Genomic DNA, 13,655 nt, shown 5'->3' on the forward strand with positions numbered 1-13,655 from the left:
TTATTTGCAAGGTTAGTTCTGATTCACACAGGAAACAAGAGTGGAACCAGTCCTCCTCAGGTTCAATGTGGTACTGAAAGAAGAACACAACAGTTCTTGCTTTATTTCAGCGATTTGAGCTATGAAAACAGGCACAGCAGAAGCAAACTTGATTGGGCCATTAACAGTGCAGAGAGTTTTACACCAACACACTTCTATAAAGCTTTTCCCTACATGCAGCCATCAATGTTCAGCCTCCCCACCCTATAACCTTCTCCCTGACACCTAAGGATGTGGATCAGAGAGTTTCTCTTTCCAATGCAGCTGCTTCTCATGGTGCTTTTGTTTTCTGTGCTCACAAGTCTCAAAGTGGAGAGGTGAATGTAGCCATCAGCCTCCCAGAAGGAGAAAAAATACAACATCAAGCCATTTAAAAAAACAAAACAAAAAACAAATCCAAAAAGAGTTTCCTTAGAAGAAATCATGACAGATGACACAGTGTTTCTGGCAGATCTTCAGGAAGGATTTATTAATGTGTAACCATACAAGTAAATTATCCTGAAGGTAAAACACAGTATGGGAGCAGCCCAGAGGTGCTGCCAGATGTATATAATTAGCACTACATTTTCTCTCAGGCTCCACGAGTCTCATGCTCCAGTCTTTGGCATGTTTTCCTTTGGGCTGGCTGGAAAACAAGAATTCTGCTTGGCAAAACTGTCAGAGGTGTCAGCCTTTGGTCTTGCTGCACATTACAAGCTAAGACCTTCTCACCAAAGCAGCAGGGGAAAAAAAAGGCAGCAGAGAAAATAAAGCAGAAGCTTGAAGCTCCGCTGCCAGTGTCCCTGATGAGGACAGTGGCTGCACAACCAGCATTTGTGCTGGAGGAGACTCTCTACCTGGTTTTGGCCAGACAAATCACCCATATTCTGGTACCTACTCTCAGTAAAATCATACTTAAATGCATGTCTTTATACCAAATGTCTGCTTCCAGCAAGCCAGGTCCTACAACATTAAAGATGTTTAGGTACAAAAAGATTTACAACCACACACAAAGTTACAACTTCATTATCTGAATGTCCTGATGAGCCCCATGCCTACTTTCTATCAAACACAGGCTTTGAAGACAGAACTCACCCACAGTGCTCACAATAAGAGGGTGAAAAGCAGAGCTCCAGGACGTCCTTTGCACATTTATTTATCTAACCACAATCACATTATGTTCAGAGGTGTTACAGATCTAACCCCAGAAAAGCAATCGTTAGTCTGAAGATCAAATGCTCCTACCGTTTTGAGGGAGAACAAACAGCTCCTCGTTGACTTCTATCTTCATCCTGTTCTCATCCAGACTAGTATGTTTCCCAGTAGCTGTTTCCTCTGTGGTCTTCAGAGAGTACTGTGTGTAGTTAACAATTTCAGGCGAAGTCACTACTGGTTTGGGGCCATAAATGTTGGGAAACTTCAGGAGTGCTCGAGGCTGGACTGGCTCTGCAGTTTTCTTGACGTTGAACTGAAAAGGAAAACCTTGCTTATTACTTTGTGCTAATTAGACTAACACTTCTCTCAGTGTTAAATGAAGTGAGACAAAGAGAGAAAAGACAGTGCCTCTGGGCATTCTCACATCATTCTTTCTTGGGTTGTAGGAACCACTGCTTGTATGCCCAGAGACTGCCTTGCCAAAGCTGATACCCATCTCCTTGTTGTGTATCTTTTCAAGATGACTTCTCTACAGACCTTTGGCTGCAGCAAGAAAAAGACACACTCTCATGGTTTGGCTATTCCTCTGTTCCTGTACCAGCTAATCCTCCTTTTGCAGGTCTATGTTTTCTCTTAGCACATGAAGTTCCTGTTGCTTTGATTGTAATATGGCACTGTTTACCCTCATGGTTAAGTCCAACCCAAGATCAAGATCATAGAATGGTCTGGGTTTTAAGGGACCTCCAAAGCTCATCTAGTCCAATGCCCTCTGCAGTAAGCATGGACACCCTCAACTAGATCAGGTTGCCCAGAGCCCTGTTGAAGTTCACCTTGAACGTCTCCAGGGATGGGGCCTCAATCACCTCTCTGGGCAACCTATTCCAGTGTTCCACCACCCTCATAATAAAGAACTTGTTCCTAACACCCAAATCAAATGCGTGGTCAAGCAACTTTTGCATGAGTATGCAGTAAGCGTCAGAAAGGCAAAGGCATGGATCATACAGGCACCCAGAGCAAGTACCACCATGGTGGAATAACACAAAAGAGAACTAGCTGAACAAATGATCCCTACAACAGTACAGCAAGAGTACTTGATTTAGTGGTCATCTCAGCCTCCTAGCCTACAAGAAGGTTGGAGAGAGACTGCTTACAAAGGCCTGTAGTGACAGGACAGGCAGCAGTGGCTTCAGAGTAGAGAAGAGGAGATTTAGACTGGATGATAGGAACAAGTTCTGCACCATGAGGGTAGTGGAACACTGCAACTGGTTACCCGGGGAGATGGTTGAGGCCCCATTCCTAGAGACATTCAAGGTGAGGCTCGACAGGGCTCTGGGCAACCTGATTCAGTTGAGGGTGCCCCTGCTGACTGCAGAGGGGGTTGGACTAGAAGAGCTTTGGAGGTCCCTTCCAACCCTGACCATTCTATGGTTCTGTATATGTGTATCCCCTGGCTCTGTGGACCAGAATTCCACTTGACCTACAGATACACATTTCCCCATTATTATTTCAATTCGGAGTTACAGCTGAGTTTGTTCTTAACATTTCAGTTCCCTGCTGAATTGTGAACATGAAATGAGCAGAAGAACCTGAAAGATGGTGCAATGCTTAGGCAGCCCAAGCAGAGTTTGTCACAAAGGCACTACTGTTCTCCCAAAATGATGGCAAACATTCTAGTGGGATCTAACTACCCTCTTTTCCTTATGTCCCAGGAAAGAATCCTGCCTGCTCACCACTGAAATTGTTCTTGATTCATTTATATTTGGATTCATCAATGGGAAAGAACAGAAGTTGGCTAGCAAATGACCCTGTCCTTTAAAGTAGATTTTATTAATGTTTCCAAAACATGAAAGAAAGGGAAAAAAAAATCATCAGTAGAACTGACATTTTGGCTGATTATTGTGCAGTGGGATTCTCTCCAACCCTGCTGCCGGCCAACCTATTCCATGGTAAGGTTAGATGGAGAGTGAGCCAGGAAACATTCCTAATAGTAATTAAAGTTTTTCATTAGTCTCATTGTTTCTTATTAATAATGAGTGCAGATGATGCCCTGAAGTACTTGTCTGTGCTGGGACTTTGTGGTCCCAGCTCACAGGCCCTGAGGGAGCATGCCTGTTCCTCAGGAAACAGAGCTGTTCCTCAAGAAAGAGAGCAGATCTGGTCCTAAGCTCTTCACTCAGACTCTGTTAATGGAGATCCTAGCACCACGGTTACATGCACTTGGCAGCAGTGAAGAGCTAATTAAGTCAGCAACTCCACCTTTGCAAGGCAGCCACAGCACCAGTGTTTAGAAGGTCTACTATGTGACATAGCATTTTCTCAAGGGCTCTGGAAAAGAAGAGGGTTGAGAAGGAAAGATGCCACTGTGTGTAGGCCCCACCTAGCACTCAGCTCAATTTAAATGTTATGTAAGCCACATGGTGCAGGTCTGTGAGATTCAAAAATGAGAGGCTCACCAGTCCTACCGTACAGAGGCAAGAAAAAAGTTACTCATCCACACCTTAAATGCACTTTTCCAGTCCTCTAAAACCAAAGCAGACCAAGCAAAATATATTAGGAACCACTAGAAAGCAGCTTGAGAAAACAGGTCACTTTCTGCATGCCTGTGCTGACCATGGTGGGTACTCTGCTGCCCTTTCTCTCCTGCAGCCCTGTGTGAGGCTACTCCCCCAGCAGTCACTGACCAGCAGCACACCAGAGCAGCGTCCCTGCTAACACACGAAGCACTTGGTGATCCTTTGGGATGAAAACCACCATGCAAACGTACAGGGTTGTCAGTGCAATCTTTCCTTCCACTTGCTAAACGCCAGACATTCAGACAGGAAATCCATCAGCACGCAGAAACAAAGAGCTCTGCCGGGTCTAAATATTCCTTCTGCCTGCCTGCTCTGCAGAACTAGAGATAAGTGACATATGCAAGCTCAGTGGGACTAGCCCACCCCCTCTTCCAACTGCATCTGCCTCTGTTTATTATTTTTGCTGCCAGCTCTGTTCCCAAGTGATGTCTGCTGATCTAGTTATACAGCAGTGCCCTAATGGAAGTTCCCTTTGCAAATCCTCAGCAGCACCTTCAATAACGAGGTGAGCAAGAACAACTCAGTTCTGAAGAAAACGTATGAAAGAAGAGAAACTGAAAGTCAGGAGGCTGCAACAGACCCTTCTGGGTCCCCGCCCGGTGTTACTCAAACAACGCACTACATTGTGGGATGTGTTTAGGAATCTCCACATTGTGTGAAAAACGTGTGTGTGGAAACCTACATTTCCCCGAGCCTCTGTAAACTGCCAGCAGTGCTTAATTGTTCTGTAGGTGTATCTGTGTTCCATCTTCTCCTCCTTGCATATGCAGGGCATGTCCACAGGGAGCCTCTGTCTGTAGCAAGCACAAGCGTGACTGTCACAGCAGACACGCTGAGCAAATAAAAGGCAGTCTCCCTTCATCTCTCTTTTGTCACTTGGGTTTATCAGAGCCAGTGGCCCTGACAGGCTTCAATAATTAAGTATGTCAAGTACTGGGTAGGACATACAATGTATGAAGTCCCAACAGGCCAATTTTTAAACACAGACACAGATGATAAGACCCCACAAGCAAGAAGGATGTGGACAGGCTGGAAAGGGTCCAGAGAAAGGCCACAAGCATGATCAGAGGACTGGAAGGCTGCAAGGGCTCATGAAGGAAGGCTGAGAGAACTGGCTTTGTTCAGCCTTGAGAAGAGAAGGCTCAGGGGAGACCTCACAGCCATGTGCAAGTACATAAATGGTGGCTATCATGAGAAGGGAGACTCCCTTCTTTCAAAGACTCACATGGTAAAGACAAGGGGTAATGGGGACAAGCTGTTACTGAGGAGACTCAGACTGGATGCAGAAAAAAAATGTTTTCACCATTCAAACTATTAAACATTGGAATAAGCTCCTAAGGGACATGGTGAATTCCCCTACCTTAAACAGTTCCAAGGCCCAGCTTGACAGGGTGCTGGGCCAGCTCATTTAAGCCATATTCTTACCCTGAAAGGCTGGACAGGATGGTCCCTGAGGTCCCTTCCAACCTGGCATTCTATGGATCTATGAAACTCAATTTGAGATTCATTCCTTCAAGGTATAGAGACTATAGAGACTGATCCTGAGTCAGTGACAGCACAGGGGAGCAGATGTTCCTGGCAAGAACACTATTTCGGTTGGAAGGAATGGTTAAGCATACGGAATATGCCAACTAAGAACACTTTGCACTTTCTGTGACAGAATGTTCATTCGCCTGCTAGAATGTCAGACATTCACAGATTCACAGAATGGTTTGGGTTGGAAGGGACCTCGAAGATCATCTAGTTCCAATTCCCCTGACATGGGCAGGGACACCTACTAGATCAGGCTGCTCAAGGCCCCATCTAACCTGGCCCTGAATACCTTCTTGGGCAATCTGTACTTGTGTCTCAGATTTGGAGAGATTTCTTTTAAAGAAATCCAAACCAGTTAACATCTGAAGTAATATTTCTCAGGAAACCTACAGTGCTAAAAAAGAATATAATCACTAACCTAACAGTGATACACTGAGGGCAGGTTGAATAATTTGATCCTTGTTGGTCAAGTTATGGTAAAACTTGGTGAATGTAGAAGCACTGTGAGGACCATAATCTAATAGCTACTGGATAGTGGAGGCTAAAGTGGACCTTACCATGACTTAGTGCTTATTTCAGTCGCGCAATTAGGATGATGCCCTAAAGAACAAGTTCCAGGACTCTCCAAGATGTTTCCTAAAAGGCTGTATGTGTCCAGTCCAAGCATGGAGTTAAAACTTGAGAGGTTTCTGAACTAGAAGATAACAACAAGTTTTTTGCAGAAAGAGATCCATGGGCAGCGTTGTTGCAGAGAAACGTAAGCAAAAATGCTATGCAAAGTGATGCATTTGTCAGAGTTGTACATTTCTCATTCACTTTAAATGTAAACTTGGAAAACCTTCCTCAAACACAGAAATTCTCCAATCTCCAGCATGAGTTAGCAAAGGCAAGACAGGAGCCTGGAAAGGCCATGACATGACTATCAAACAAAAGAACAGGTGAAATTCATCCTAGGGAAATGCAAACAGGTACTGGGAGGTGTTCACCATGGTCATGGATGAATGCTCAAAATGAGCAGCAATCTTTTGTGGAGCCCTGAGTTCAGTGCAGATGTTCAACCACGGTCAGTAGCGCTGTCCTCCCACTCCCCAACAACCAGAAGCTCTGGCAATACAGTTCTGTGTACTTGCAGCAGGTCTTACAATACAATTAGTAGATTTGGTCATCTTGCCTCAGAATAAACTGCAATGGGAGTATGAGGATGCTAGGGCTTGTTTCTGTGAAGAGCCTAAGAGTGGCTGCCAGAGAGAGACTAAATATGTAATCACAAACACTACAGAGAAGTTCGGTTAGGACTCTTGCTGCGCTCTTCAGGAACACAAAAATAAGAGCCAGCTCAGATAATTAAAATGCAAACAAAGACTGTTGTAGAGTGGATCACTGGCCCTTGGAAGTGGCTGAATGGCTGGAGGAAAATGAAAGAAATACAGGCACAAATATGAACAGCCAACAGGTGATACTTTCAGAGACTGCCCAGTGCTACAGTTCATGCTGCAGGCCACAGGCAACCAAGGAAATCAGCCTAATATTTCCCTTTGAAGGAGAGCTCCCCATTAGCAGGCATATTAGAAGGGTCCCCTATTTCCCCTTGCTCTCCCTTGCACTGAGCTGAGTAACTCAAGGGGGCTGGATTCTAACACGAAAGAAAGACCATCACCAACACAGGGATGCCTGCCATTATCCATACTCCACGCTGCTCTTATAGTAAGTGAAACAGCAACTCACAGTGTGATGAGGCTGTCTGGATGTCACAATCTAGATTGTCACTTGCTTTTGATTATCATTTCAATGCCTTGTTTTAACATCACACATAATTAATCCCCTCACTTAGAGAGGCTGAGGGAGGAGGAGAGATGGTTTTCACCACAAACCAGCTGTCTGACAGGGAACTAGCCTGCCATAAGATATCATGCTTAGAGTTAAGAGAAATAGCTGCTGTAAGAGACCTCACCAAAAGTCATCTCCTCTCTACAGCCCTCCATGCCACCTGGTGAAGTCCAATCTTTTCTCCTGAGGAAACCATTTCCCTCGTGATTCAGATGGACAGCTAAACAGCATTTCCAGTCCTCCTTCCCTATTTTTTAACATTAGCAGCTTTCTCTTTGTCAGTGTGGCAGCTGTCTGCTGCTCTGGTAATTCTGTGGGTCACCCTGTTCATCTCTGGTTTTCTCCCTCACTCTTCCTCCTCCTCCCACTAACATGTTGTTACATCCTGAGCACAGTAAGCAGACAAACAGGCAGCAAAAATCACACACTGAGCAGCCTGACAGAACTTATCTTCCCACCCCCTGCATTTAAAGAAAAAACACTCAGTAAATTAGAGAGGCTGTGTCTTACTTGCTGGACTGGCTGAAGCACACTGGGCTTAGTGTTTTCTGTGTCGTCCTCTTGGTCCTTTTCTGAGAGTCCTTTTTCAGGCTGCTTGCATTTGCAAAAGCAGGTGAGACCACAGAGGGCAAGGATGCTGGTCGCAGTGCCTAAGGTAGCCCCCAAGGCTATCACTGGGGCCGATAAAACCATGGTCCCGTGGTGCAGGGGGAGCAGAAAGCACAGAAACCCTGGAACTCCTTCTCTTCCCTGGGAGAGCAGCTCTCACACATCCACTCCGATTTCTAGCCTGGCTTCATTCTCCTTGGAAGTCTGAAAACAATTCTCTCGTGCAGCAAAGGGACCAATCTAGAAACAGAAATAAATCATCCCACCTTTGCTAGGCAACAAGGCTACCTTCCTATCCTGATGGTGGAGTTTCTGCTGCAGGTCAGGTGGAGGAAACAGTGGCTGTGGCACCTGCAGTCTCCATATGGCTGCAAACAAGCAGTTTTCATTGAAGCCTGTTCCCCAGCTCCAGTGGGAAAAGTCTGATGTGTGACAGAGAGGAAAGACGTCAGCAGAAGGGGCCGGGCCTTGCTGGCTAACTCGCAGAAAGTACATCCCAATATTGGATCAGCTCTAGCAATAGTTCTGAGAGCTAGCTGGCTGGCTGGCTCAAGAGGTTGGATTTTTCTGTCTTAAGGCAAAGACCGTGCTGGCCAAAAGATGCTGGCCTGAGCAGGGCTGTTAAGACAGTACTGTAGTCAGAACAAAGCCTGCCTGTAAGCCAGACAAACTTCCTTGTCCTCCAGAGGCTGAGAAACAAAACACATGCCACAACCAAGCACTGCCCCACACCTCACCAGCTGGCCCTCAAAAGCACGGAGTCTAAATCCTTTGGAGCTGCCTTCTGTGCTGCAGAGCAGCATTTTTCCTTCCAAAGGCAGCAGAAAGCCCTACCAAAGAGGAGACACTGGCACATATACTCAGGAGAGGATGAGATGCCAGGTATTAGTCACACTGCTTACTATACTGGCATCAGGTAGTGGGCTGTGCAAGAATCTACATCACTACACGTCCATCTCAGCTTCCTCTTGAGGTGAGGGAGTCATTAACTTTCTCTGAGTCACTTCTTTTTGTCTTACTTCTCAGGCTGTCCAGCTTGGGGAAGAGGGGAATAAATGCCATCTTTTAATATACTTCTCGTAACCACACAATTGTGTTCCAGGTAAGTTCACAAGGAGAACTTCATGGCCAGCAAGTGATCATTAGTCTGGGTCACTATATATCTGGGCCAGAGTGGAACTAGTGAGCAAGAAGCAAAATATTCCTTGTAAGGGTCTGGAAAAAATACCAAATTTTACTAAGAGTGTCCTTGTCTTTCTGCTTGGGAATAGAGATTATGCCTGTGGATCAGGAATAAATGAGCTTTGGGCACAGAAGTATTTAGAAATTCAGGTGGGTAATTTCTGCAGCTCAGGTTTTGCCATGGATTTTTTTCTGATTCCTTTTTTTGGTATGTTTGCCATCTTACTCATGACAACTCATTCAGCTTTGTACCATTATAGATGACATATTCACCTCCCCAGCACAATGCTTCCCTCACACATCCAGCTCCTGTTTTAATTGTTGCAGATTCCTCTTTAGCACGGCAGCATCCTTAGGGATGCAGTGCACGTTCCATCATTTTACTTTCTTCTCACCCTACCAGGCTTGTCAGACACATGCCTTGCCCACGCTTCCAACCCTCTTGACCTTACCTATCACAAAGAGAATCGTAACAGACTACTTAAGCAGAGGCAGTACTCCAGTACACTGCAGAGCCTGTGGAAATTTGCCTTTGCAGCTCAGCCCACAGAAGGAAACCTTCAGTTTTTACTTCTGCCCATATGAGAACATAAAATTGGCCACACCAGACTGCACCACTGGCACATCTCTCACTGTGGTCAGCAGCAAGAAGAGCATCACACAGAGAGTGGACTTAAAAGTCTGGGTAAATACTCCATTTGCTTCCTGCTCTTTGTTTTTCAGAAACTTCTGAAACCTTGAGTGGCATCCTTGTGCTTATCTTTCCTGATCTGAACTTCCTCTGACACTAGTAGGCTGTAGCAACCACTTGCTGACTTATCCAACAGCTACTCTGTTCAGCCTATGGTTCCACAAGTAACATAATAATCATAGGGTCCCAAAAGCATACCTTGAATTTGAAGACTATATAATATTGTTATGGACTTCCATCAACACTCAAGAGAAGTAGGAGAGTGTCTGAAAGAGGGCTAAAAGGATGGACACACTGTTTAGATGCTTTCGGTTTCCTCCACAGGATGAGCTCTTCATAGAATTGTAGAATCAACCAGGTCAGAAGAGATCTCCAAGATCATCCAGTCCAACCTAGCACTCAGCCCTAGCCAGTCAACTAGACCATGGCACTGAGTGCCTCATCCAGTCTTTTCTTGAAGACCCCCAGGGACGGTGCCTCCACCACCTCCCTGGGCAGCCCAATCTAATTCAAATCACTCTCTCTGTGAAGAACTTCTTCCTAACATCCAGCCTATACTTGCCCCGGCACAACTTGAGACTGTGTCCCCTTGTTCTGTTGCTGGTTGCCTGGGAGAAGAGACCACCCCCCACCTGACTACAACCCCCCCTTCAGGTAGTTGTAGACAGCAATGAGGTCTCCCCTGAGCCTCCTCTTCTCTAGGCTAAAACAACCCCAGCTCCCTCAGCCTCTCCTCATAGGATTTGTGCTCCAGGCCCCTCACCAGCTTTGTTGCCCTTCTCTGGACACCTTCCAGCACCTCAACATCTCTCTTGAATTGAGGAGCCCAGAACTGGACACAGTACTCAAGGTGTGGCCTGACCAGTGCTGAGTACAGGGGAAGAATAACCTCCCTTGTCCTGCTGGCCACACTGTTCCTGATCCAGGCCAGGATGCCATTGGCTCTCTTGGCCACCTGGGCACACTGCTGCCTCATCTTCAGCCTACTATCTATCAGTACCCCCAGGTCCCTTTCTTCCTGGCTGCTCTCAGCCACTCAGTCCCCAGCCTGTAGTGCTGCTTGGGGTTGTTGTGGCCAAAGTGCAGAACCCTGCACTTGGCCTTGTTAAATCTCATTCCATTGGCCTCTGCCCACCCATCCAGCCTGTCTAGGTCCCTCTGCAGGGCTCTCCCACCCTCCAACATGTCAACACCTGCTCCTAGCTTGGTGTCATCTGCAAACTTACTGATAATGGACTCAATCCCCTCGTCCAGATCATCAATAAAGATATTGAACAGGACTGGGCCCAGCACTGACTCCTAGGGGACACCACTAGTGACTGGCTGCCAACTGGATGTGGCACCATTCACCACCACTCTCTGAGCTCTGCCATCCAGCCAGTTCTTGATCCAGCACAGAGTGAATCTGTCCAAACCATGAGCTGCCAGCTTGGCTAGGAGCTTCTTGTGGCAGACAGTGTCAAAGGCTTTGCTGAAGTCCAGGCAGACTACATCCACAGCCTGCCCCACATTCACCAGGCAGGAACCCGATCATAAAAGGAGATCAGGTTGGTGAGACAGGACCTGCCCTTCCTAAACCCATGCTGGCTGGGCCTGATCCCTTGGCCATCCTGTAGGTGCTTTGTAATGGCACTCAAGATGACCTGTTCCATCACCTTGCCTGGCACTGAGGTCAGGCTGACAGGTCTGTAGTTTTCTGGCTCCTCCTTACGATCCTTCAAAGCATATGAAGAGGAAGAAGGTGCTGCAAAAGGGGAATCTGACAAGGGATTTAGCAAGGTCACATTGAAATCTCTCTGTAAGACATTAACTTAATATTATATCTCTCTGAGTTGTTTCCTAGCAGCTCATATACGAAGATGAAGTTTTCTTTGCCAGGAAGTGAAAGGTAAAATGTTTGGTATCACCATCAGACACCATGTTGCAGTAATACCAGTGATGCAGCAGCTTTATTCTGCTCTTGCTAGGAAAGCAGACCAGCTCTTGCTAGTCACTGAACATTAGTGGGATGTTAGGATGTGAGCTTCTACCGGTGACAGGCCACAGATTGGAAACGTCTGGGTGCACTGACACCTGTAACTGGTACAGATACATCATGTTAGAAGGGATGTGGTTGGTAGGTCAAGAGAGGTTCTCCTCCCCCTCTCCTCTGTGCTAGTGAAGCCACATATGGAATATTGTGTCTGGGTCTTGGCCCCTCAGTTCAAGAAGGACCTCAGGGAACTGCCTGAAAGAGTCCAGTGCAGATCCACAAAGATGCTGCTTCCTGATGTGGAAGGGCTGCAGAAGCTGGGGCTTGGAGCTTGGAGCAGAGGAGCCTGAGGGGTGACCTCACTCATGTTTATAAAGATGTGAAGGAGAGAGTCAGGAGAATGGAGCCAGGCTCTGCTCCGGGATGTCAGTACAGTAGGCAATGGGTACAGGCTGGAGCAGAGGAGCTTCCACCAGAACACAAGGAAAAACATTTTCACTGTGAAGGTGCCAGAGCCTTGGAGCAGGCTGTCCAGAGAGGTTGTGGAGTCTCCTTCTCTAGCGATTTTCAAGACCCATCTGGATGCATTCCTGCGTGACCTTCTCTCAGTGATCCTGCTCTGGCAGGGGAGGCTGGACTGGATGATGTCTTGAGGTCCTTTCCAGTCCCTCATGTTCTGTGATTCTGTGATTTAACTGCAGCTTTGGTGCACACAGTCACTGAGCCTATCTGTTGTGGTCGCTTATTTTTAACACATCCTGGTCTGAAAAAATTGGACCATGAATGTATTTCAAAGTCAGCTTTATTTGCATTAATACTCAGTAATAAAAACACTCCTTTTTTTTTTTTTCAAAGCAGCAGCAAGCTCAAGTGGGGTCAGGTTAGTGACCTTTCCCAGTGGTCACTCACACTGATTGTGCCCACAACATCACAGCTTTTTTCTCTGTCACTTCTGCCACTGCAAAGAGACTTGCCAAGGCAGACAGACAAAAGCCTGGTTCTGCAAGCTAAACTCTATGGGCAGGTTCAGGTCTGACAACATATTCTCCATGTATATTTTTCAGATTCTGATGCAAGGCACACAGAAAGATAATAAAAGCATTTACATGGTTTTCAACTCCTGGTACTTCAGACATGAGTATTCCAACAAAATACACAACTCTGGTGCTTATGGAGTCTCTATTCCTGCTTTGAGCTTCCCCACTGCTATTTTGGGCCTCTCTGTCTATTAGCTACATGAAAAATGCTTTCTCTGAAGGAAGAATTGTTAGCATAGATCAGATGGAGAACTACCAGAGCTTTTTTGTATTGCCTGGCTGTAGTTTGTGCCTTACCAGAAAAAAAAAAAAAAGGGGGGGCCTTTTAATGCAATTTCCAACCATTCCAACAAGCAGGGCAGGGATTTGCCACTTTTATTCTGGCTTGAAGACAACACAAATTAAAGCTCCAGAATCCCTCCCAGCACAAGGGAAAGCCAACAAACTGAATGAAAAATGGTAGCAGACTACATTCCCTGACTCAGCCCACTCTGTCAAGGGCTGCAGTCTGTCAGAGATACTCTGATTCTCACTGAGGCATTTCACCAGACAAAAGCGTGAGCTAAGAGAGAAAAATGGGAAAGGAAGGCTTCTTGCAGGGAAATCCTTGTGCCAGTCAGGTTTAGCCTGAAGGTGTAGGCTGATATTTCTCACTTGTATTGCCTTGTGATGAGATGCTGAGATCCTCTGCTACATAAAAGGGACATTGTGAACAGCATGATGGTTTAAAATAGCTTGCTGTATCACAGCAAGGTGTTTGCACCACCCAACTTTGGGCACTGAAATAGCCAGCTAATGGCAGAAGAGCATACATGGCTCTCCACATCATGCTTTTTTTTTTTATCAAGTAGAAAAAGAAGCATGGCCAAAACAAAAGTGAAGGTAAAAGGCGAGTGCTTACAATGCCTATCTCTACCTCCTTATGCTTTTGTATGCTGTTGTAGCTGCTTTAAGGAAGGGATTTTGCCTCCCTCCCAGGGGTGAAGTATTCCTGCGCCAGATGGTGAAGTATTACAGACCACTGACATAATCATTTGCAGTGCTGTTAAGACAAGGCA

At 46.1% G+C, this 13,655-nt stretch overlaps 1 protein-coding gene across 3 annotated transcripts in view; it reads right to left on the reverse strand.

The window, feature by feature from the left end:
- Window positions 1-8,134, reverse strand: part of SYT13 (synaptotagmin 13) — a 184,593-nt gene extending 176,459 nt beyond the window's left edge. For all 3 annotated transcript variants that reach the window (XR_010302500.1, XM_064144391.1, XM_064144374.1), the window contains exons 1-2: window positions 7,617-8,134; window positions 1,264-1,486 (exon numbers count right to left, since the gene is read on the reverse strand). Coding sequence is in view for 2 of the 3 variants with exons in the window: in XM_064144391.1 (XP_064000461.1) it covers window positions 1,264-1,486; window positions 7,617-7,799 (406 nt within the window). In the remaining variant the exon portion in view is untranslated. The remainder of the gene's footprint in view (window positions 1-1,263; window positions 1,487-7,616) is intronic.
- Between the last annotated feature and the right edge of the window lie 5,521 nt (window positions 8,135-13,655).

Source organism: Pogoniulus pusillus, chromosome 1 (genome assembly GCF_015220805.1).
Source record: "Pogoniulus pusillus isolate bPogPus1 chromosome 1, bPogPus1.pri, whole genome shotgun sequence".
Taxonomy (NCBI): domain Eukaryota; kingdom Metazoa; phylum Chordata; class Aves; order Piciformes; family Lybiidae; genus Pogoniulus; species Pogoniulus pusillus.